At 39.0% G+C, this 20,656-nt stretch overlaps 1 protein-coding gene across 13 annotated transcripts in view; it reads left to right on the top strand.

The window, feature by feature from the left end:
- CASK (calcium/calmodulin dependent serine protein kinase) overlaps positions 1-20,656 on the top strand; it is a 407,811-nt gene that overhangs the window by 371,201 nt on the left and 15,954 nt on the right. For 7 of the 13 annotated variants that reach the window (XM_039525842.1, XM_039525910.1, XM_039525844.1 and 4 more), the window contains 4 exons: positions 7,568-7,636; positions 9,077-9,112; positions 15,326-15,522; positions 16,509-16,624. In XM_039525842.1, coding sequence (XP_039381776.1) covers positions 7,568-7,636; positions 9,077-9,112; positions 15,326-15,522; positions 16,509-16,624 — 418 coding nt within the window. The remainder of the gene's footprint in view (positions 1-7,567; positions 7,637-9,076; positions 9,113-15,325; positions 15,523-16,508; positions 16,625-20,656) is intronic. The other 6 variants (XM_039525847.1, XM_039525858.1, XM_039525878.1 and 3 more) reach the window with 3 other exon arrangements.

The raw sequence follows: 20,656 nt of genomic DNA, 5'->3' as shown, positions 1-20,656 counted from the left end.
GTCTGAGTTATTGAAGTCCTCAAATCGTGGTTTAAAGACTTCAAGGTGCAGAGAATCCTCCAGCAAGTGACCCGTGCCCCATGCTGCAGAGGAAGGCGAAAAACCTCCAGGGCCTCTGCCAATCTTCCCTGGAGGAAAATTCCTTCCCGACCCCAAATATGGCGATCAGTTAAACCCTGAGCATGTGGGCAAGAGTCACCAGCCAGCACCCAGGAAAGAATTCTCTGTAGTAACTCAAATCCCACCCCATTTAACATCCCATCACAGACCATTGGGCCTATTTACCTGCTAATAATCAAAGATCAATTAATTGCCAAAATTAGGCTATCCCATCATACCATCCCCTCCATAAACTTATCAAGCTTAATCTTGAAGCCAGATATGTGTTTTGTCCCCACTACTCCCCTTGGAAGGCTGTTCCAGAACTTCACTCCTCTAATGTTTAGAAACCTTCGTCTAATTTCAAATCTAAACTTCCTAGTGCATCCTAAAACCTCATTAGCTTTTTTAACAGCCATATCACATTGGCGGCTCATAGTCATCCTGTGATCAACCAATACTCCAAGGTCCTTCTCCTCCTCTGTTACTTCCAACTGATGTTTCCCCAATTTATAACCAAAATTCTTATTAATCCTTAAATGCATGACTTTGCACTTTTCACTATTAAATTTCATCCTTTTAACTATTACTCCAGTTTACAAGGTCATCCAGATCTTCCTGTATGATATCCCAGTCCTTCTTTGTGTTAGCAGCTTTGTATCATCTGCAAACTTTATTAGCACATTCCCACTTTTTGTGCCAAGGTCAGTAATAAAAAGATTGGTCCCAAAACCGATCCCTGAGGAACTCCACTAGTTATCTCCTTCCAGCCTGACAGTTCACCTTTCAGTACGACCCGTTGTAGTGTCCCCTTTTACCAGTTCCTTATCCACCTTTCAATTTTCATATTGATCCCCATCTTTTCCAATTTAACTAATAATTCCCCATGTGGAACCGTATCAAATGCCTTACTGAAATCAAGGTAAATTAGATCCACTGCATTTCCTTTGTCTAAAAAATCTGCTACCTTCTCAAAGAAGGAGATCATGTTGGTTTGGCACGATCTATCTTTTGTAAAACCATGTTGTATTTTGTCCCAATTACCATTGACCTCAATGTCCTTAACTACTTTCTCCTTCAAAAAATTTTCCAAGACCTTGCATGCTACAGATGTTAAAAGTAACAGGCCTGTAGTTACGCGAATCACTTTTTTTCCCTTTCTTAAAAATAGGAACTATGTTAGCAATTCTCCAGTTGTACAGTACAACTCCTGAGTTTACTGATTCATTAAAAATTCTTGCTAATGGGCTTGCAATTTCAAGTGCCAGTTTTTTTAATATTCTTGGATGAAGATTATCTGGGCCCTCCGATTTGGTCCCATTAAGCTGTTTGAGTTTAGTTTCTACCTCGGATGTGTTAATATCTACCTCCATATCCTCATTCCCATTTGTCATCCTACCATTATCCCTAAGCTCCTCATTAAAGACTGAGGCAAAGTATTTGTTTAGATATTGGACCATGCCTAGATTATCCTTAACCTCCACTCCATCCTCAGTGTTTAGCGGTCCCACTTCTTTGTTTTTCTTCTCTATTTATATGGCTATAGAACCTTTTACTATTGGTTTTAATTCCCTTTGCAAGGTCCAACTCTATTCGGCTTTTGGCCTTTCTCACTTTATCGCTACATGTTCTGACCTCAATAAGGTAGCTTTCCTTGCTAATCCCTCCCATCTTCCACTCCTTGTAGGCTTTCTGCTTTTTCTTAATCACCTCTCTGAGATGCTTGCTCATCCAGCTTGGTCTACAACTCCTGCCTATGAATTTTTTCCCCTTTCTTGGGATGCAGGCTTCTGATAGTTTCTGCAACTTTGACTTGAAGTATTTCCAGGCCTCCTCCGCCTTTAGATCCACAAGTTCTTCAGTCCAATCCACTTCCCTAACTAATTTCCTTAATTCTTTAAAGTTAGCCCTTTTGAAATCAAAAACCCTAGTCCCAGATCTATTTTTGTTTATCCTTCCATCTAGTTTGAACTGAATTAGCTCATGATCACTTGAACCAATGTTGTCCCATACAACCATGTCTTCTATGAGGTCCTCACTACTCACCAAAACTCAGAGCCCTCCCCATCTAGCATCCTATCACAAGTCATTGGAGATATTTGCTGCTAACAGTTGCAGGTCAGCTACATGCCATTGTAGGCAATCTTGTCATACCATCCCCTCTACAAACTTATCAGCTGAAGCCAGTTAGTTTTCTTGCCTCCACTGCTCCCCTAGGGAGGCTGTTCCAGAACTTCACTCCTCTGATGGTTAGAAACCTTTATCCAATTTCAAGTCTAAACTTGTTGATGGCCAGTTTTATAGCCGTTTGTTGTTGTGTCCACATTGACACATACCTTAAATAACTCCTCGACCTCTCTGTTATTTATCCCTCTGATGTATTTATAGAAAGCAATCATATCTCCCCTCAGCCTTGTTTTGGTTAGGCTAAACAAGCCAACCTCTTTGAGTCTCCTGTCAAAAAGTAGGTTTTCCATTCCTCAGATCATCCTAGTAGCCCTTCTCTGCATCTGTTCCAGTTTGAATTCATCTTTCTTAAACATGAGGCACCAGAAATGCACACAGTATTCTCACCATTGCCTTATATAATGGTACTAACCCTTCCCCGTCTCTACTGGAAATACCTCACCTGATGCATCCATCCGGGGATTGCATTAGCCTTTTTCATGGTAGCTAATAATCATCATGTGATCAACCTGTACATGCAGGTCTTTCTCATCTTTTGTCACTTCCAATTGATATAATAATAATTGGAGATATACCAATCTCCTAGAACTGGAAGGGACCTCGAAAGGTCATCGAGTCCAGCCCCCTGCCTTCACTAGCAGGACCAATTTTTTGCCCCAGATCCCTAAGTGGCCTCCTCAAGGATTGAACTCAACCCTGGGTTTAGCAGGTCAATGCTCAAACCACTGAGCTATCCCTCCCCCTCAGCTTATAGCAAAAATTCTTGTTGTTAGTCCCTAAGTGTGTGACCTTGCACTTTGCATTATTAAGTTTCATTCCATTTCTATGACTCCAGTTTTCAAGATCATCCAGATCTTCTTGTATGATATTCCTGTTCTCCTCCGTATTGGCAATTCCTCCCAACTTTGTGGCATCTGCAAGTTTTATCAGCACACTCCAGCTTTTTGTGCTAAAGTCAGTAATAAAAATGTTAAATAACTTTGGTCCCAAGACAGATCGCTGAGGAACTCCGCTAGTAACCTCCCTCCAGCCTGACAGTTCAGCTTTCAGTATGACCCGTTGCAGGCTCCCCCTTAACCAATTCCTTATCCACCTTTCAATTCTTATATTAATCCCCAACTTCTCCAATTTAACTAGTAATTTCTCATGTAGAACTGAATCAAATGCCTTACTGAAATCCAGGTAGATTAGATCTAGTGTATTTCCTTTGTTAACAAATTGGTTTCCTTCTCAAAGAAGGAGATCAGGTTGGTCTGGCACAATCTACCTTTTATAAAACCATGTTGGATTTTATCCCAAGTACCCATTTATTTCTATGTCCTTAACTAATTGATCTTCGAAAATTTGTTCCAAGACCTTGCATACAATTGAGTGCAAACTAACAGGTCTGTAGTTTCCCAGATCACGTTTTTTCCCTTTTTTAAAAATAGAAACTATATTATCAATTCTCCAGTCATAGGGTATGACCTCTGAGTTTACAGATGCATTTTTGTTAGTTGGTTTCTCTGATTTGTGGAATTGTCAATCAGGAGCCTAAAAGCAGATCACACTAGTTCTTAATTGTGATCCTTGGTTCCCAATGTTGGGGAGCAGGGCACTTTTCAAAGGGGTACCAAACTTACTCAAGGCATTGTTTTTAAAATTTTGCTTGGGTTTGATAGTTTCCAACCATTAAGCTGTTATGGGGGCACTGTATAGATTTCATGGAATCACACGTAGCCCATGAAATGATGACTGCCTAATGCTACTAGGAAAGTCAGGATAAGACATGATCCTCTGAAGCTCCTCAGAAGTAAAAGCTGGTCAGTGGAGCATTACACTGAGACAGATCTCAGAATATCCTCAGGTCCACAGGCCTTTGTAGTAGGCCAAGAAATCTTCCTTGGGGAGGAGATGTAGTCAAGAGCCTGTGCAGTTATGTGGTACCTTCTGCCTCCATCTGGACTTTTTCTTGCCCAGGTTAGACAAATAGGCTCTGTCTGCTTCCAGCACTTCCTAAAAGTTTGCCCCTTGCCCAATTGTCATTTGACAAGCAAACCAAATCAGAGGTACCCAAGTTAAGCCATATTCCATCTATTCTAGACAGTCAGAGAGGTGGGCAGAGCCAACAGGAGATGATCACATCTGAGGGGATGAATGACTCCTCCATGTGATTGTCATAATCTAGTGCTTCCTGAAAAAATCTGCTGTAAGTGGAAGGAAGCTCTGTATGTAGGGGAAGGAAATTGCAACTTTTTGGAAGGAGAAGCATCTTTTACCTACCATCTAATGTTACTTAAAGAGGCAAATAAATAAAATAAGCCCAAATAAAGCAAAATGAAGAAAATTCCTTGAAGCATCGACAAAGTAGCTTATTTGGCCTCACTTGGATAATTGTTGCGCTTGAAGATTTTTGCAAAAAACAATAGACGTGTTTCTGCCAATCTGCTAAGTACTGTAAATGACTAAGGCAGCCAAATGACTATGTATTTTCTCTAAACCCATCTAGTGGAAATATACAGAGCTGTTTGGTTTTTATGGTGGATTTTATTGAGATAAAAAGATCTTAAAAGTGATAAGACTAGCAAACTTGTGGCTTTGCTATTTCAGATCTGGAGCTCCTCTAGGTGGCTACTCATGGAATTTCATTTTAAACCATACCTAATGAGTCAAAACTAAGTCCTGAATGCTATGTTGAGTTTATACAGCACAACAAATAGTACAGGCAACAACAATAAATAGTGCCTGTTATTTGAACTATTCATTTTGGGATAGTTATGAGTGCTGTTATATAACTTTCTTGTATATGTTAATACATGGTTAATGGTGAAGTCTAATCAGATAAATGTTGTCTCGTGAGCAATGTAGGTGGGGTCCTAGCTTCTAATATACTTGTTAAATGCACTGTCATTTGATAAGCTATACACAAAGGATTTCAAAAAAAAATTTAATCTGTTTTTTCTCATTTTGTTGTCCGTAACATTACGATGCTAACAACTGAAGATACCTAAAATGATTTTAGACATGGAACATTACAATTCAGCACTCTTGGTTTTTATACAATGTGTGAATTAATTATTTTGTTTACTGAATAAGTATCCAATTAGCACTTGAGATTTCTTTGATGATGAGCTCATATTATAAAGTACTGTGCGCTCCAAATAGCAAGGGTAAACAGGAGGTTTGGCAATTATCCCTTTTTTCCCCCATTCAAGACCCAAAATCATCACAAATCCCCATTTCCCATTCCATAATATGTCCCAACATGCGCTTTGCAGATAATGTCTCAACCACCATGGAACTCCCCTGGAGCGTAGAGCCACCCTGCAAGGCTCAGGCAAGTGGTGGCTTTTTTGTTATATAGAATCACAGAATAATAGAAATGCAGGGCTGGAAGGGACCTTGAGAGGTCATCTAATCCAGCTCCCTGTGCTGAGACAGAACCAAGTAAACCTAGACTATCCCTGGCAGGTATTTATCTAACTTGTTCTTTAAAAACCTCCAGTGATGGGGATTCCACAACATCCCTTGAAATCCTATTGCAGAGCTTAACTATCCCTATAGTTAGAAAGTTTTTCCCAATATCTAACTTAAATCTCCCTTGCTTCAGATTAAGCCCATTACTTCTTGTCCTACCTTCAGTGGACATGGAGAACAATTGATCACTGTCCTCTTTATAACATCCTTCAATATATTTGAAGACATTGTCAGTTCCCCTTCAGTCTTTTTTTTTTTTTTCCCAAGACTAAACATGCCCATGGTCAAGTTTTCTAAATCTTTTATCACTGTTGTTGCTCTCCTCTAGATTCCCTCCAATTTGTCCACATCTTTCTTAATATGTCTACTCAGAATTGGACACATTACACCAGCTGAGGCCTGCCCAGTGCTGAGTAGAGCAGGACAGTTACCTTCTGTATCTTACGTATGACATACCTTTTAATGCATCTCAAAATATTAGCTTTTTTCTCAATGGCATCACATTGTTGACTGATATTTAATTTGTGAACCTCTGTCACTCCCAGATCCTTTTCAGTAGTACTGCCACCTAGCCAGTTATTGCTCCTTTTCTAGTTGCGCTTTTGATTTTTCCTTCATAAATGTAGTACTTCACATTTGTCTTTATTGAAATTCATCTTGTTGATTTCAGTCCAATTCTCCAATTTGTCAAAGTTGTTTTGAATTCTAATTCCACCCTCCAAAATACTTGCAATGTCTTCCAGTTTGGTGTCATTTGCAAATTTTATAAGCATACTCTCACTCCATTATCCAAGTCATTAATAAAAATATTGAATAGTATTGGACCCGCGACTGACCCCTGTGGGGCTCCTCTGAATGCATCCTCCCATTTTATCAGCAAACCATTGATAACTACTCTTTAGAATTGAACTCACAATGCTGGGTTTAGCAGGCCAATGCTCAAACCACTGTGCTATCCCTCCCCCTAAATTAAGCCAGTATGTTTCTGCCTGGTCTTTGAGTACGGTCTTTCAACTAGTTATGCACTCACCTTATAGTAATTTCATCTAGACCACATTTCCCTAGTTGGCTTATGAGAACGTCATGTGGGACTGTGTGAAAAGCTGCAGTTTTGCAGAATTTTATTCTGAATGTATTTATTTATTAGAAATGTATTTATTTTGGCAAATTTTTATTTTTATACCAATTAGAGTATAAAATTAAAAATAACTTGAAACTTTACAAAGCTATGACATAAGATGCAAAAGAAAAACAGAAAAAAATGCAAAAGTTTAAAAAAAAAAAAAAAAAGTCAGTTACCTCACCCGACCAGCCAGCTCTGGGCTCCAGCTGGGGTCCTCCAAAATGGTTGAGGCAGTGTGCATAAGGACATTTCATGGAGCAGGAAAGATCATTCCCAGCATCAGCACACCTAAATGACTAGAAAGTTTGTTCAAAATCAGTTATATGCTGAAGACTGCTGTTGTTCAGCGTATAATCTTAAATTGTTTTGTGAAAGATCGCTACTGATGCGCCAGATCATTTTGATTGCCAGATGAGGCAACGTTTAAGAAGTGGTCCCAAATATTGGGAAATTCAGAAAACTGACTCCTGAGATAGTAGTAATATTTAATTTATAGGATAAATAAGCAAATGAATCCAAATATCAAATTGTAAAAAAACTATTCAGTATTTTGGGATACTTGTGCAGTTTATAGTGTGGAAACTTTCTCCAAAGAAACAGCTGAAGAAATTATTATAAAGCTGTGGATGTAACTCTTCTTTTAAATATATCTGTGTTCCTGTAATAGTGATGTGTGTTAATGAACCTTGTGTCTTATTTCAGAGAGATTCCCCCTCTACATCCAGACAGTCCCCAGCTAATGGTCATAGCAGCACTAACAATTCTGTTTCGGTAAGACCTCCAGTTCCAGACAGAGAAAGTGTACAACTTTTGTTGGTGCTCATCTACCATTACTGTTCTAGTTACATGTGTTCAGTGGAAAAATTGTGTTCTGCTGATATAATCAAGGCTACTACAATTATAACTCCCCATTTTCTCCTTTTAAGGTGTTTTTTTTTTCAACAACATATTCTTCTCATTAACATTAAATTAATTAAATATTAATAAGTGTAACATGGCAGTTCCCTCATCCTTAAAATGTTCTTAGCAATCCCCTGGTCCTAGTTTCCTCAAAACTAAGCAAGGATTTAAAGTGGAAGCATTATTTCCATTCTAAACTTTTGAAGCAGTGTTTCAAAGAAGAATAATTGCACAGCAGGTATTTCAGGGCTTTTCCAACCTTGGAGTTTTGAGAGACCTCTGGAATGTGTATTCGTTTCCGCTATCTGAGTTAAGGAATTGGTGTGCCCTCTGCTGTTGTGGTACGTGCACATACTTTGTGAAATATGAGCCTTGCCTGGGTATGGAAAGCAAAAGGAAGTGGCTTTAAACTGCACTACAAACCAAGCTAGTATCATCACATCTTTAACACAAAGTACTTCCAGTTCAGCATGTATTCAGGTAGAAAGGTGCTCTTGATTTCAGATATTTCTAAATAGATGTTGAAATTTGTATTGTTTCTTATTTGTCATTGTCGTGATTTATATGGCAAAACATTACAAAGCATCTGTATCTGCAAGTTCCTTCTGTAAGATTTCTGTAAGAGTGCTGCTGACGCTCACAGTTCTGCGCACTCTGATAACTTCAACAATGCCATCACTTCATGGAATTGTGTATCAACTGAAAAATCCAGAGCAGGGCAACTATTCCATCAACTATTAAAAGTAAATTACAGTTTAGAAATGATTAGCTGCAAAGTAAAGTATTTTAATTATAACAATGAAAGATAATTATGTGGCTGGAGAACTTCAATACATTTCTGTGAAAAATACTGAACTTGCAACATAATAGACACACTCATAAATTTAGTCTTGGTCACCATTTTAATATGTAATATCTTTCTAAGATAAAATTTAGTAATTATTGTAACTATTTCTCATTTTCTAGAAACACATCTAATTTAAGTATTTATTAAGTTGAAAAAGGCATTCTTATAGAAAGCCTCTTTCACTTGCAGGTGCTTTTGTGTTGAAGATGCTGAATCATTTATTTAAGAAAAAGCACATTTTCTATCTGCTTAAACTTTTACCTGCTTTCTTCAGCTTGCTGCTAAACAGCCTGGGTTTGATATTCCTTAAGAAATAAGAACTTCTAAGAAATGAGTTAATGTTTAATACATATGTACAATGTAACATTTTGCTGTAATGTAACAAATTATACTAACAAATTATGTTGTATACTCTAAAAAAGTAAAATGAAAATTTCTTCTCCTGGGTTGGCTTTGTTCTGCAGGACTTGCCATCAACAACACAACCAAAAGGACGACAGGTGAATAGATATCCTCCATGGGAGCTTTTCTAAACTTAGCTGCTAGTAGCCAACCCCTTCTTACCTTTTTCCATTCTGTATTCTGTATGTGCTGGACTATAACATTTAAGCTTGAAGAATGCGTCCCATTTTGTTTTTAACTCATTGTTTATGTCTAATTCACAGTAATGTTTTTTCCATCCATTTATATGTGTGAGAGAGACTGGGAAGTTCATTGTAATTTCAGACTGTGTGGTTGTTTTAATTATTAAGAACACATTAATAGACATGTACAGCACTGTTCAAATTTGAAACCTGCACAGGTTTTCACTTTGGAATAAAGTACAGCTGTATTCTGTGCCAGGAATTTAGATCAAACTGAGGCAAATAAAGGAAGCTTAAAATAACTTAAAACATTATTCTGAGAAAACTTTAAAAGTTTAGTATTTTAATTAGTTCATAACTAGTTATTAATGTTTACTACGTGCTAAGGATTACTTTTATGAAGAGCCACTAAATCTGAAGTTATCATCCCATTTATAAGGCTAATTTACAACCCCATACTTTAGCTTCACCGAAACCAACACACTGCAAATTTCATGCACCACATTTCATTCCAGAGTGCAGGTTTCTTCTGGAAAATGTTGAGCAAATTTCACAAGAAGTTTAAGGGAAAGAGATTATTTTTGTTTCTGATCTCTTTTCAAAGATTTTTATAATGTTTAGCTCATATCTCTGTAAACTGAATTACAGTCCATCTTCATTTTTCCTGTAGTGCTTACAGAGCAGCTTGGTTTAATTAAATATTTGAGGGTATGTAAATATCCAAACACAGGTAATTATATTATATATATATATATACCTGAATTTGTGTATTATGTGCATGCGTCTATTTGAAATACACACTGCAATGTTTGCTTGGCTCCAGCAGCACTTTGTCCTCAGTGACAGGTGTCTTCTTTGGGCCAGATTCTGCTTTTGGGCTCTTTGGATAGGACCTTTCTTGGCTATTTATGGATCAAGGCAGTACTCTGAGTGAGTAAGTATGGCAGAATCTAGCCTACTAAGAGCAGCCCTTGCTTTTGCGCAGGTAGAAAGAGCAGAGGGCACTGCCTGCATTGGAGCCAGGTGACATGTGAAACCATCAGGGCCGGGGCCTGGGCCAGGGGGCGGGGGGCCTGGGGGGGGGGCCCTTCCATTCCATTCGCGTCCGCCCTGGCCCCGCCGCCCCGGCGGCCCCCTGCCGACCCGCGCCCCCCGCCCCGCCCGCGCGGGCGCGACCCGGGCGGGGGCGGTCTCCGCGGGTCGGGGCGCGGCGCCGGCGCGGAAGGGGGAAGGGTCCGCCAATTACCGCTCGGCCCGGGCGCGCCGCGGCGCGGTCCAGCGCGGCAGCTCCCAGTTTGGCAGGGCGCCAGCGAGCCAGGTCCCCGCCCGGGCGGGGGCCCCCGGCCGGAAGGCCCGAGAAAGAAGAAGAGCTCCCGCCGCGCCGCGCCGGCGGCCCCGAGCCCCGTAGCGGACCCCCTCCCAGGGCCCCAAAAAAAACTCTGGTGGGGGCCCCTGTGGGGCTCGGGGCCTGGGGCAAATTGCCCCTCTTGCCCCCCCCTCTGGGCGGCCCTGGAAACCATCCTTCACCATCAGGAGAGAGGGAAAAGGCACTCACCTGTTGGTGCAGGTTCTCCCTCAGAAGTGCATCTTGGGTCGGAAGAGCCAGGAGGCTCTCCATTCTTTAATTATTTTTTTTAACATAAGGAGCTCCAGGGATTTCTCAGTCCCTTCTTAGCCTTATGATCTTGGCCTGAACTAAAACAGTCTTGCATAGTTTCACAGGCCAAAGCAGGACTTTTCCCTCCCAAGAAGATTCAAAGAAACCCCTTTAAGGGTTCTGCAAATGCTTCCTAATGATTCTCCTCTGCAGTTTCAAGGAACTTTTCTTTGTTTCAGCTGCTGTACCACCATTTAGCACAAGAGGCCCCAGATCCATCTTCATCAGTGACTTCTTGCAGGCCCAACCTTTCCACAGTCTGCCTCTGAAGAAGGGAAAACTTCCTCTGAATCTGAACTAGAGATTCAACCCCTCACTCTAGCGATGCAAAGACTTGGGAATAATTTATATGGGTATATCATTACAATCATGAAATTCAAGGAATTCCAGGATGAACAGATTCTGTAAAGGTCTTTTTTATCAGGCTCAAGTCAGCAGGGTGACCTGTTCGAGCAATGGATTACTCTCCTTTTGTTTCCTGTTTTTGAAGTCCTGCAGTTTCCTTTTGTCTCTAGAGGTCCCAGGCAGCCTGAGTCCAGTCGTACAGACACTCTGTGAAACACCCTTTAAGACTCTGTATTCAGCTGATTTTTGCTTTCCTTCCCTTAAAGTATTTTTCTTAGTGTCCATCAATTTGGCCAGGATAGTGGAAGAATCATCTATTCTTTTATGGTTTCTCTCATACCTTGTTCTACCAGCTGCAGTTGTTCCAGTTTCCTTCCCAGGGTTCCTTTTCACCTGAACCAGAATGTTGCCCAGCCCAGCTCTTTCCTTCACTGTGGGCCCAGAAGGGAGTTGGACCCATTCTAGGTTTTTGTAGGACTCCTAAGATATATTTAAGGAAGTCCAAACTTTTCCATAAAGGCCCACCGCAGTCTCTGGATGGAGAAATAGTGCATAGGGAAGAATCATACTGGAAGTAAGAGGGGGGGAAAAAGAGGAACTTCTAGTGGTACAAAATATTGATCTCTATTCTAGCCTGTTTGTACCAGAGAGAGGGAAACACAAAGGTGACTGCAATAATGATCAAATCACAAAAAACAAATTAGTAAAAGCAACTAAAGTGTTTTTAAATCCCCATTTTACAGATGTCTGTTGAGGAAAGAGGGTAGGTGACTTGCCCATGGTAACACAGAGTCAATGGCAAAGTGAGGATAAGATTTTAAAATATTGAAAATCAGGCCTTCTACTCTGGCACCTGTCATCAGGGTCTATCATTTTAAATAGACAAAATATATTTCAGGTATGAAGGCCAGTGACTGACAATATTAAGATTGCAGCCAAGCATATGGTAGGAACAGTGTTAAGAAAAAGAATTGGGTTATTTCTGTAGTGCCATAATCCTCAGCATCCAGGTGCTATTACTAAACTGTTAGAGCTTTATTGGAGCTGAATTTGAAAGGAAGTAAGGTGGATAAATGTTTATAACTGTAAGTAAAGTATATTGCTCTGTATTACAATCATTTATTTAAAATACATATGATTTAAAGCAAACAGAGCAAATTGTGGTCAGAAAAGTGTCTCTGTACAAACAGCTCCTCCTTACTGTGTGTATTCTGAGACAGACCTGCTTACTTTTCTGACCAAAAACACCTATTAACTACTTTGTACTGCAAAGCCAATAGAGCTGTCGCAGAGTGAGCTGTATTCTTTTCTGGGTTCTATAGCACCAACAGAATTGTTTACTAAGTTCCAAATGCAGAATTTTTCTTATTAGTGAGTCTGCAAGAGCCATAAAGATCCCAGGTTGAGTCTTCAAGGCTGCCAGTTAGGGAAAAATATCTTACTGGCAAATAGGGTGACCAGATAGCAAGTGTGAAAAATTGGGACAGTGGATGGGGGGTAATAGGAGCCTATATAAGGAAAAAAACCCAAAAATCAGGACTGTCCCTATAAAATCTGGACATCTGGTCACCCTACTGGCAAACCAAGCACATTAAACATATGCCAATAAACATAAAATTCCGCAGTGCTGTTTTTACAGTCACTTTTCTGACTATAATCACATTTTAAATGAGGAGAAGGATGGTGTCGCAGACCTGGTAGAGCATCCCCTGTTGGGCGTTCACCAGGCTGCTGAGTTTGGATCCAAATTCTGAATCCTGCATGTTTCTAAGCCCTCTGAGGCAAAGCAGCATCCAAGCACTGTCTTTAGCCTCTCAGGCTCTCTCTGGGGATACAGTCTCCCTGTCTAGTACCCATTGTCAAAAGTGGGACCCCACTGCCCTAGGTCGCTAGACCAGTTCTGTACCCAGGTCTCCCCATTATCTTTTCCAGAGCCCTACCCTCGTGGGTACTCTGGTTTAGTTTAACCCTTCAGGAACATGTGACAGTTTCAGCAAGGAACCCAGAGGCTTTTCAGAGGAACTTCTTAAAAACACATGCTTTATTCCAAAGGAAAGCATAGAGATTTACAGATCCATACACAAATAACAAATCATCATCACCACCATTACAAATCCCAAAGGGACACAGCGTCCTTACTCATTGAGTGTCAACCAGACTGATCTCTAGCTAAGTCCTTAAGATGATCCAGCTGGATCCAGATGTTTAATGACCACATAATTGTCAGCCATGTAGGTGGTTGTGGGGTTCAGCCACGAATATCCTCATTGCTAAAACTGTCCTACCATTTAATATGGACCAGCTGTTGAAGACGACCAGAAGTAAAAACATCAATCACCACTCTTCAGCCTTCCTCAGTGCCCATGTTTCACTGCCATACGGTACAGTTGGCATAATCATAATCCTGTAGATCTACAGCTTCATAATAAGCTTGATATCCCAGCTTCTCCACAGAGACCACTGATGGAAGGCCTGGAATGTGGCAGCGGCTGCTGCTATATGAGGATCCACTTCTTTCAAACCACAGCAAACCTTGCATGCAAAAGCACTCTCTCCAGTTTCCTCACCACTCCAAGAACCCTTTCGGGTTTTGGTCAATCTTTTCAGGGTCTTAAGATGCTCCTTTCCCCCTGCTCAGCCTTCAGGTTTTTTCTCTTTGTCTCATGACAATTATTCATGGCAGTCAAAAGGTTCTCCCTAGCTGAGAGAGCACGTGTCTTTTTAACAGCAGCTTCTAATACCTCTTCCTTTGTTCTGCCTTTCTCCTGGGGATTCCATTGCTTCAGCCCCCCACTGCAGACAACCTGAGATCACCAGTTTCCTTTGCTTGGACAGTCTCTTTAGCATATTCATTGTCCTTCTTGTCAGGGTGCATGGTATTTGACATGGTCCCTGTCAACAAGTAGCTGATTCAATACATGTTGAGGGTTAGTTATACATAGCGTTCATAAAATCAATCAGAATTCATAAAGTACATTGACAGATTTCCCAAACCATCACATCTGATCTTGTAACACTAACGTAACTCTGGAAGTTAGGATATCTGTTTTCTATTCTCAGTCCTGTCACAGATGTTTTGTGTGACCTTAGTCAGGACATTTAACACCTTTTGAGATCCTCTGATTCATGGCACTAAATAAAAGCCTTATTATATTATTTAAAGTAGAACAGTTAAAAACTTAATTTCTGCTGTTTGTGCTCCTGAAAGCATATCGTTTTCAGACTATTCATTTTAATACACCTCTACCTCGATATAATGCGATCCGATATAACACGAATTCGGATATAACGCGGTAAAGCAGTGCTCCGGGAGGGGGGACTGCACACTTCGGTGGATCAAAGCAAGTTCAATATAACGCGGTTTCACCTATAACACAGTAAGATTTTTTGGATCCCGAGGACAGCGTTATATCGAGGTAGAGGTGTACCATTGTTCTAAGATGACACACAAAGTAAGAAACTGGTATTGAAAGAACTGCAATTGCCTATCATTGGCACCTATGAGTGTATATACAACTGAGAATGGATTTGCACTAATTTAAACGATACAGAGATTACCTAGATTCCACCCAAGCAAATATATTTAATAGGTACTATACTGGGTATTTTATTATGTCTAGTGAGAATTTGGTTTAGTCTAAAGGAGTACTGATAACTATATAGTAATACTTCTTACCATCAAAATCATTAAAATATCATCCAACTTGAAAATGTGGTACGTAGCTTTTGTTGAAGATAAAGTACAGTTCAAGCCATGAAATGTGGTATTAACCTTCAGCCTGCAATTTTAGATGACTGCTAATAATATGCAGATTTAGATTTCAGTTTTAAATTTTCAGCAACTCCAACATCTATATTAAAGATTTGTAGATAAGAGTCCACACAGAATGCGAACATTTGATGTTACTCCTAGACTTTACAGTATGTAGAAGTTGCAAGTATTACAGGTAACATCACATTGTCTCCATTGTTTTCAACTGTCACTTATGCTTTCATCATTGTTTCTTCCTCTGCTTGTAAGCATACAGTGTGTGGTAGCTAGATGTGCTGATCAAATTTTCACCTACTATACTTAATACCAGTGAGTGGTAATATGGCAATGTCTTTTACAAACTCCTGTTTTATAGATATATGTAAGAGCACAATTTGAATATGATCCAGCAAAGGACGACCTCATCCCCTGCAAAGAAGCTGGCATCAGATTTAGAGTTGGAGACATTATCCAGATCATTAGCAAAGATGATCACAACTGGTGGCAGGGTAAACTAGAGAACTCCAAAAATGGTACTGCAGGTCTCATTCCTTCTCCTGAACTTCAAGAATGGTATTTTTTTGGTTTTCTATAAAAATGAATTTATCCTTGTCATATTTACATTGGTATAGAGCAGTGTTCTCAACCTTTCCAGACAACTGTTCCCCTTTCGGGAGTCTGACTTATCTTGTGTACCCCGAGTATCACTTCACTTAAAAACTACGTGCTTACAAAATCAGACATAAAACATAAAAGTGTCACAGCACACTGTTACTGACAAATTGCTTTCTCTCATATTTTTACCATATACTTATAAAATAAATCAATTGGAATATAAATATTGTACTTACATGTCAGTGGATGGTATATAGAGCAGTGTAAACAAGCCATTGTCTGTATGATATTTTAGTTTGTACTGACCTCACTAGTTCTTTTTATGTAGCCTGGTGTAAAACTAGGCAAATATCTAGCTGAGTTGATGTACCCCCGGGAAGACCTTTGCATACCGCAGGGATACATGTACCCCTGGCTGAGAACCACTGGTATAGAGGGCATGCTGGGTTGGGAGAGGTATGTCTCAGTGGTGGTGCAACATGCATCAATGTGGAGATTTTGGCTGGCACTGCAGCCTATAGGGCAGCCCCAGGACACTGCTGTAACTTACCCAGGTCTTCACTCCTATCTAAATTATGCCAGGGGCCTCTCCAGACCCTAAAGCAGCCTAGCATCAGGGAACACAAATGTGGTTTAAAGCCATCTTAGTCCACTCTTTCTCCTGGGCTGTGAGCTCTAAGAACAGTCCTTATAGTAATGCACCTGTAAAATACATGTATTAATATTCATATCTTTAACTGAACATCTTCAATTTAATAAAAGAAAGTTTTGAGAAGTCTTGTTGTACACCCGTAAATTAAAACAGCCATCTTTTTGAAGTATCACGTGTCCTTTTAAATACATGTTTATAATAGCAAAGTTAATACTTCAGTGAACGATGGATACTGTACTAGGTTGTCCATAACAACAAGCTAATTAGTTATTTCTTCCCCTTCACATGCCAGGCGAGTAGCTTGTATTGCCATGGAGAAGACCAAACAGGAGCAGCAAGCCAGCTGTACTTGGTTTGGAAAGAAAAAGAAGCAGTACAAAGACAAATACTTGGCAAAGCACAATGCAGGTATGAGAAGCAAGGGTCTTTGAGACTGGGTTAAAAATTGCTTTGCCAGCCAAACCTCATTTCTTGTTGGCCAGCTGTCACTGCCATGAACCTAGTGAGTTATATAGGAAAACTTAAGTAAAGCTGTAGCTATACCAGCAGTTCTATACTGATTCTCTGTCCAGGATTTAAACTTATAGTTCAACCAATAAGATTGAATCCAAGCAATCTGCAACAAGATAAATTCACCATAACATATCCCACGGTAGTATTGTACTGCTCTGGTTTCAGTATTTCAAGGAACTGTGGAAGCCAACAAGAATAAACTTTATTAGTCTGTATAAAGTGTTTTATACCATACTATACTTCCTGCCTACAGAGGACTCTGCAGCAGCATCCAGACATTCTTGTCAATATAGATTATGTAAATTAAAACATGATTTGCAAAAGGGTGTTTTCTTGAAGCTTTACAGCTGAAAGAAGAATAAATGGCACTATGAAGTTAAAAAGTGTGGTTTCCAGTAGAATAACATATAACTTCTGCTATGTTCTCAAGTTATACTGTACATTCAGCTTTAAACATATATAATCTTGATTGAATTTGGATGAAATTAGACAAACTTTTGAAGTTATTCCCCCCTAATGCCTGCAATTGGCTGAGTTCTGAGGACTGTATTCTATCTAGAATGCTAAAAAGAATGAAGTGTTTTGGTAGACTGAAAAAATTTGAAAACTGAAATTTGGCAGACTCATAGGGCCTGATCCAGCAAATCTCTCATTAACTGCAATGGGAGTTGAATAGAGCCAATAGTTCTTTGTGGATTTGACGTCTCTTGCTATTAAAAAATAATTTTAAATAGTCAATATGTTTAATCCGTTTTTACTGCATTTTTATTTATGTTGAAAACTATGATGGTAATACATTATGATACTTTTGTCACTTGAGCTATAAGGATTTTATCAGAACCACAGGATACATATATCCAACCTTTTATAATGAAGTGTCTTTATGTATTGCATTAACTGCAGCTTTTCCAGTTGTGACCCTCTGGCGTCCAAAGCAGAAAAAGCCCATTATAGTGTCAGTGGAAGCTTTCAGTTTTCTCAAAAGATTAGTAACAGTGTAATGTCAATTGCCATGTCAGTACAGCTGATGTCCTACTGGCCCTCCAGTAGAACATATGGTACTAAATATAAAATCACTCACTTGCTTCAAAATCCTTGCTGTACTGTATCTAAGCATTAAAAGACAAGAGGAATACAGGTTGAAAATCTTTTAATTTCATCTGTCTTATTAGTTTGAGTTACTCTTACTGTTTTAATATTTGTATTTAATTAAAATAGTGTTGCAACCATCTTACAGAAATTAATAAGAAAACTAGAAAGAATGAGGAATACATACCAGACTTTCCTGGTGACTTGATATAGCAGGGATATTTCAGGTTACGACTGAGGTGTGCTGGCTTGCATATTGCTTGCCTGTATTACTCTTACCTACGGCCAATGCTGTTAGCCCCTCACCTCCAAGAGCACTATATTTCTCACAAAATTTATAAATAAAAATAGAAGATCATCATAACAAACACAGGTTTAAAAAATGGTATCCTTGACATAGTACCATTTGGTACGTATGCTCAGAAGCAACGGGCTAATTGGACTAAGGGTTCTAATTAGGGTCTGGAAAATCTTAATTCAGTCTTAGTGTCTTTGATTTAGAGGAATTAATTATCTAATGCAGGAGATTGCAGGGCAGCAAGAGGTTAACTAAAATAATACTACATCTATAAGACATAATTAAGTTTGGTAAATGTGGTACTGAATAGAGCTATTCTCAAATATTACAGTATTCTTTTTCTTGTACATAATTAGATTGATTTCCTGAGCTTATATAACCTTGTGAAAATTAGTAGAGCTATAATAGTTTGTGTTTAACCTATGTTCCTGCTCATATTCTCTGAGTATCAATAGGCCAAGGATACATTGTTCATCTTCATAACAAGATAAGGTTACAGTGTGTGAACAATTAGGGTTTGGATGTGTGGTTGCCAGAATCTTATGAGCAGTTCTTATAAGGTTTGGGCCCCAAATGGCAGTCATGATCCTGTGAGATTTCTCATCTCAAAAGGTAGATATTTTACAAGATCATCTGTTTGGAGATTTCCACCATTTTGAGTCATGATGTAACAAACAGGCTGTTCTCACAAGATTTTAGCAACATCTGCCCCAGAACTGGAAAATGGGCCCTTTCTTGTTTTGGATCTTACTAGGAACAAAAAACAGCAGAGTTAGTTTGAATCTGAGGAATCTAATTCAGACTCCATAGAGGGAGTCACACAAAAGCATCCAAAGGTAGAATTTGCTGCTCTTTGTTGTAGGAGCATTCACAGGACATTTTTAACATACACTTTTTTTTAAGTCTTAAGCAATAGTTAAACAACCCATTCCGAGTATTTTCCTGTGCTACTATTTTATGGAGGTGCTGGAATGTAGTTGGTAAAACAGCCTTGTATGCAACTAAAAATGTGTGGTTTGTTAAATATTTTAGGGAAATAGCTTAGATTTTGGTGTGATTTGTCAGGATATCAGTGGTGCTTGTCACCAGATTGCTTTGCAGATCAAACAATTTGTGAAGCAATGGAGAAAATAGTGTAATTGCCTATTATAGTCAAAAAGACAGAATTTTCTCCTTTGCTGCAAAGATAATTGCTGTCACAACTCACTTTTGTCCCTAATCAGTTCTCAAGTCTTGGGCCAAGTCCTCAAACAGTGTGCAGTAACATGCCAGATCTTTCAAAAGTCTGTTTTAAGTTAACCAAAGTTAACATTACGTAATAGTTTGTCTTTATTAGATTCACTTACCATTTTCAGGTGTGTTGGAAGATACGTTGTAGTGATATTTAAATGTATTTGAATTTTTTTATAAGAAATGCTATTGCAGGACTTTATAAAATATCATTCCTCAGATTTAAGTTATGCTTCACAGTATGCATAAAATAATGACTATTAGAATACTGCCAAGCTTTTATAAAATGCGTTTATCATTTCTTAATGTTATTTATTTGCCTTGTGTTTAGAATATTGCATGGGAAAGTTTATTTTGTGCATATACTTTTTATTTTACTAATATATTACAAGCCATATCTCAATGACCCCTGTACATTTTTCATGCTGTCTTACTCCCAATGGCCTCTGTGCATGTAAGTAACCTGTCAAGTGACAATGCCTCTTTATTTGCTTCTTACTGTTTCCTTTCAATAACTCCTTTTCTTTATTAGCTAGTTGCACAGAAACATTAAAAGTTGTTTTTAAATGTGTCCTTGTATTCCTCATATCTTGTGTACAAAAAATCATTTTCCACTTGTGTATGGAAACCCTACAGTCATTAGGTAATCCCATTTAGACCAAAGCATATCTTCTCCATGCTGCTAGTTTGTGGTTAAGACAATAATATGCACCATTTTTGTTGTCTGTTTGTGGTGTTTGTCGCTGATATGTATTTCAGTTCAGGAAGAATAAAGGCTAGATTATTTTTTCCAATGGGATGAGTTATTTGAGGGTTAGATAGTTAAAGTGGCAGAGCTAGTTAGCACAAAATAGACACACAGCTCTTTCTAATCTTGAATAAACTCGTTAGCTAATTTAAATGAATTCAAGTTACAGCAGAGGCGTACTCCATCTTTGTAGGTTCTTGGAGTGAAGAAAAATATAGCCAGAATCTTTCTCTAAAAGAACATTTTAATATTTGGAGAAACATTGAGAAGATATTTTTCTTTAAATTGAATTCAGACTGTTTTCTGACACACTAACAAATTTGCAAATCCATATATTTTCTAAATTAAGAAGTCTTAACTAACTAAACTGACCGGTTTATAGTGTGACCAACAGTGTGTTAAAGTAGTTATACAAAGGTTTCGAAGTACATTAAATGGATCTGAATTGCAAACTACATTACTGCAATGACTACTGGGATTAACTAAAGCCATAATATAGTAGGCTTCTTTCCTTCCTTCCTTTTTTAGACCAGGATTGTAATAATGGTAATTCTTGTTAGAA

This window comes from Mauremys reevesii, linkage group 1 (genome assembly GCF_016161935.1).
Source record: "Mauremys reevesii isolate NIE-2019 linkage group 1, ASM1616193v1, whole genome shotgun sequence".
Taxonomy (NCBI): Eukaryota; Metazoa; Chordata; order Testudines; family Geoemydidae; genus Mauremys; species Mauremys reevesii.
Note: the sequence above shows the minus strand (reverse complement) of the source record. Positions and strands in the feature narration are given on the sequence as shown.